Source organism: Centroberyx gerrardi, chromosome 15 (assembly GCF_048128805.1).
Source record: "Centroberyx gerrardi isolate f3 chromosome 15, fCenGer3.hap1.cur.20231027, whole genome shotgun sequence".
Taxonomy (NCBI): Eukaryota; Metazoa; Chordata; class Actinopteri; order Beryciformes; family Berycidae; genus Centroberyx; species Centroberyx gerrardi.
In genome coordinates this window covers 24,649,873-24,654,783 of record NC_136011.1, presented here as the reverse complement: position 1 = coordinate 24,654,783, position 4,911 = coordinate 24,649,873, and the positions used below count along the sequence as shown (strand labels likewise).

Sequence of the window (4,911 nt, the reverse complement as noted above, 5' to 3'; positions counted from 1 at the left end):
ACCCAGTTTGGATAGGCGAGGTCAAAAACTGTCCATTTTTTCACAAGTTTCGTTGATTTTTATGTTTTCGACAGTGATTTTAGGGTAATGAAAAAAAGATGTGCAGCTAGGACTATATGATTTAGGCCTATTCGACTGTTTATAGGTTCGTTTTATCAACTGAATAACTTCCAAACGCTTAGATCAGGACACTAGGCCTTCTCAAAGCAGACTTTGACAATATAAGCCCTAAAAACAGGCTTATATTGAAGATAGCAATAGTAAACTACAATGCACCATGTATGGAGCAAGGGCTATTATTTATCACACAATTTGTAGATTGTATTTAACCAAAGTCCAAAGGCGGCCCCTTTGGTTTAGGATAGGCTAGAGCATCTTTATTCTACAATTGGCTTATAGCCTATTTCACAATAAAGCCTACGCTTAAAAAACACAACACACCAGCCTATAGAAAGAGTAAACTACAATGCACCATGTATTTACCAAGCTGCACCTACTATGTGTCCAAGTCTGACTTTGGCTCCGTTAATTCACCGTTTTTAACCGAGACCGGGGCCAACAAGTCGGTCCAACTCTCCAGACAAAACCACGACACAACTTTCAGGGACCATAACAGCCATCCAGCGGGGAGATTACCGGACTACCGAGGCTACTGTTACCCCGAGCCTCGGCAGCAGTATCCTCCACCGGGGAAATGGTCCCTTTACCAGACGAGCCGTCCCGTCGCCTCCCCGCCGCCGTCCTGCTTCTACACCCCGGAGGAAGTTGTTTTTCACGGGGACCCGACTCTCCCACCCTCATCGGAGCGGATCTTCAACCCCAATAACGATTGTTTTCTGTACGGCGGCGCGGTTTATGGCGCTTCCGGTCCGCGTTATCACGCCCAAGCGTTTGCCGGAGCCCTTCGGACTTTCCACGGCAGCCCCTCCGCGCCCAAGCCGCCCTCCCCACTCCTCTCCCCGGTGGGGCGGAAGGGGATCTTACCGCCGGGTTTCGACCCGTTCTTCGAGGCGACTGAGGGAGGGGGTCCCGAAACGGAGAGCACACCGGGGAGCCGCCGGGCACACGAGGCGAACCGGTCCCGGTGGAGAGACTGTCACAGCGGGGAGAGGAGCGAACAGAGGCCGGGGTCAGAGCCTCTCAAGGCGGGGAAGGAGGATGAGGAGGACGCGGCCTTATCCAGCAGCACCGGAGAGGACAGTAATGGGCCGAGTAGGTGGAAGTCATACAGATAGTCTAAATAAATAATTAGAATAAATAAATATATTATTATATATAGATTATAATAGGAGATCCAGCTATAGCCTATTATGATTTTAATGCAAAGATAAAGAGTCTCACTCCAAAATTAGATGTGAATGAGACCTTTTGAAAAATTCTGAGCCTAAAATGATAGCTGCATGAAAGTAAAGCACAAATGGGGTAGGCTACTATTAAAGTTAGAAATCATCTTAAGATCTTTGCTTACAATAGGCCTATTGGATACAAGCAAGGCTACTCATCTGTGTTTTTGGAATTATTTGCTGATGAATTTCTGGTTGCATTTTATTTAATTTTATTTTTTTTCAAACTAGATATAAAAAAGCGTTGTGGAATGTTAGCCTTCATATTATAGCCCAGTTATCACCTAAAATGATTTAATACGTGTGTGCAGCCTATGTTTTCTTGGAAAAGCTCAACTCAAGGGAATGCATTTAATTGCGCTAGGGGGAGATGGCATGCATCTTCATCTTCCTCAAATTGTCCCCCGAATATATGAGATATAGGCCCATATTATTTAGGTCCATATTTTCTTATGGTATAAATGTAGAAAGTAAAAGTCTAGGCCCATTTTTCAGTTTGACATTTTCTTTTGATATTCTAGTTTCCATAAGCGTGAAGCACGACCTACAACTCGATTTAGCCTATGTAAACAAGCCAGATTGAAAGGATACTGCACGCTGTTTACTAACACAAAAACAGAAACAGAGCGAATCCACTGTGAAAGCACGGTGGCTTTATTTATGCATTTTTCACAAGAAAGTGGGTCAGTGTTGCAATTTTCCCACTTGTTTACAATTTTAGTTGCACGTCCATCTTTGTTCTCAATTTCTCAGTCTAGTGTTTCAGTTTTGATTCTGGTTGAAACCACAGCAAAAAAAAAGCTTGCACAAACATTTCATAACACACAGTCCACACTAATTCCAAAAATCATGTGCAAACTTCTTATTATAAACTTCAATGAGGCTAGCCTGCATAAATAAAGGTTAAATAAAAAATAATAAATAAACTGCTCTGCACATTCCTCATTAATGAAGTGGATAATGTTGGTGTGAATTCAAATCACGTGCGTAACTGTGCGCAGTTGTGCGTATTGGCCTATTCGGATAGTTGGGCCACAAATTACGCATTTACAAATAGCATGAACTGCAATTATTTTTTGTCACCATAATGTGTTTGGGTAAACAAATGTAATAAGAACATTACAGTAATTAGACTCTGTCTCCTCCGCATTTACAACACAGCCAGACAGGAAGAAGGTCACGTCGCCTCTCCAGCCATCTTGAACCCGCTGTTTTGACTTCGACTTGACATTCTCCTTGAATTCTATCTATCTATCTATCTATCTATCTATCTATCTATCTATCTATCTATCTATCTTAGGAATGTCATAAGACTGCCAAATGAACAGATTTTCTGTCCTGGGGAATTTGGAATTAACATTCTCTCTCTCTCTCTCTCTCTCTCTCTCTCTCTCTCTCTCTCTCTCTCTCTCTCTCTCTCTCTCTCTCTCTCTCTCTCTCTCTCTCTCCATCAGAGCCCCATGTGAAGAGGAAGAAGCGCTGTCCTTACTCCAAGCAGCAGATCAGAGAACTGGAGAGAGAGTTTCTGTTCAACGTTTACATCAACAAGGACAGACGGCTGCAGCTGTCCCGGCTGCTGTGCCTGACAGATAGGTGTGTGTGTGTGTGTGTGTGTGTGTGTGTGTGTGTGTGTGTGAAGTGTCAAATGAAAGATAAAATGTTGTTTAATTAAAATCTGGTATCTACTGCATTGTAAAACAGACCGACAGTTCTGATTGGCTTTCGCCACGCTCGAGGCAGCTGTAAAATACCCAATAAATACACACCTGTGACCGCATGACAGTTAGTTTGATTATTAATGCGCTAACCGAAAATCACTACTCATCCCGTCAACTGTGTGTCGCTTAGCAACCAAGCTGTTTAGCTAGGCCTATTTCTGAAGAACTATATTGTTTGGCGGAAGAATACCATATGTAACCTAGTTATTTTTGTAATCTAACGACTGTGGATTAAAAGTAAAAGCTGAACATATTCGTTCTCTTTATATTACAGTGGTGTGTTACCGCCATTTAATTAAAGCAATAAACCAGCAGAAGCCGAGTGTCAGGCCTGACAACGCCTCTTGGCTGCTCTAAAGTCACTAGAGAGACACATTTTACGCGTGTCTGCGCGCGTAAGAAAAAATATTCCAATGTTGTTATGTAGCCTAATGTGTGTTTAAGATGAAGTTCTCAAAGAACATTTCCACCTGCAAATAATAAAGCCTTCTCTTCTCTTCTCTTCTCTTCTCTTCCAGACAGGTGAAGATCTGGTTCCAGAACAGAAGGATGAAAGAGAAGAAACTGAACAGAGACAGACTGCAGTATTACACAGGAAACCATCTGTTCTGATGAATGGATGTAGGAGAAGGAAGTGACAGACAGACAGCCCCCCCCCCCCCCCCCCCCCCCGCCCCCAAATAATGCAAAAAATGCAAATAGACTATGTACCAAAAAGAGTTCATGAAGAAACCAAAAATATGCATCATTTTCAATCATTTCATCAATCATTTTTTGTAAATTCAGCACTTTAGTTAACTGGAAAACACCATGTGCTAGCATCATTAGCAATTAGCATTCCTCTTTCAAAGCCATACCCAAACTATGCAACAACTATGCAAGAGTACTGAAGAGTAATCCTTCCCCATACTCGTCACCAAAGGTGCACCCCAAGGCTCAATCTTAGGCCCCACTCTTTTCTGTTTTTCTTGGATACCAACACACCCTTTACAGTTAGTAACAGTGACTCCTCTATCCACTTATATAAAGACAACACATCCTTTATTTATTCTGACCTTCTCCTGATTCTATTTTGAGCTTTCTTCAAGAAAGCATTCAAAATACCCAACATGCTTTATCTGAACCCTGATATGTCTCCAAACCCAAAGTCATGTGGTTTGGTTGGAGGAACTTAACTCCCTGCCTCAGAGTTTCAAAATACTAAGGAATGTGACTCTACAGCACTTTGTACTCCTCGTTACAGACAACCAAATACAGGCAAAAGTTAAATACAGACTTAACCATTTATACCACAACCAATCTGCAACCAATCTTGACCATGACCATCCACTCAATGCTTGGAGATGTACAGATCTTCATGGAGGTTCTCTTGAAAGGCTTGAGGTTTTTGCACCACGTGGCCATCAAAACGGACACTGGTGCTCGTTGCAGCAAACACTGTATAGCTAAAAATCCTCTGACTAACCACCTCCACTATTTAAAACACTAATACTTTAATCGCACTCTTAAATGTTCCAAAAACAAACGCCTCCTTGGGTCTCTCCGCATTCCTGCATCCTGTGATTTGAACGAGCAACAGCATTCCCCAAGATTGGACAAATTAATCTCTATGTTAGTTTTCAAGGACTGATACTGCATTGATTTTGAAATCCTACTTGTGGCACTTTTTGTCCTGGTCATACTCAGCATTTGTTTATGACCCTGCATTGCTTTTGTGTTTCTTTTCCACTGGTTGCTCCTGTTTTTTTTGGGCAAATGCATTTCCTCCTGCACGTCTTTTGAATCAACACGCCTCTTACATCCCTTACGTTTGTTAAGAAATATTTCCACAACAGCAATATGTTTTTATA

General features: G+C 42.1%; 1 protein-coding gene across 1 annotated transcript; it reads left to right on the top strand.

The window, feature by feature from the left end:
• The first annotated feature begins 473 nt into the window (after positions 1–473).
• LOC139921470 (homeobox protein Hox-D11b-like) lies at positions 474–3,673 on the top strand. The gene is made up of 3 exons (XM_071911720.1): positions 474–1,212; positions 2,798–2,936; positions 3,580–3,673. Exons 1-3 carry the CDS (start codon positions 474–476, stop codon positions 3,671–3,673), a joined length of 972 nt encoding a protein of 323 aa, XP_071767821.1.
• Positions 3,674–4,911: the final 1,238 nt, after the last annotated feature.

What these genes read in the sequence shown, in the direction of transcription:
- LOC139921470 (XM_071911720.1), top strand. Translation starts at nt 474, where the DNA reads ATGTATTTACCAAGCTGCACCTACTATGTGTCCAAGTCTGACTTTGGC. An exon ending in AGAGGACAGTAATGGGCCGA is followed by an intron (nt 1,213 to 2,797) that starts GTAGGTGGAAGT and finishes TCTCTCCATCAG; the next exon opens with AGCCCCATGTGAAGAGGAAG. An exon ending in CTGCTGTGCCTGACAGATAG is followed by an intron (nt 2,937 to 3,579) that starts GTGTGTGTGTGT and finishes CTTCTCTTCCAG; the next exon opens with ACAGGTGAAGATCTGGTTCC.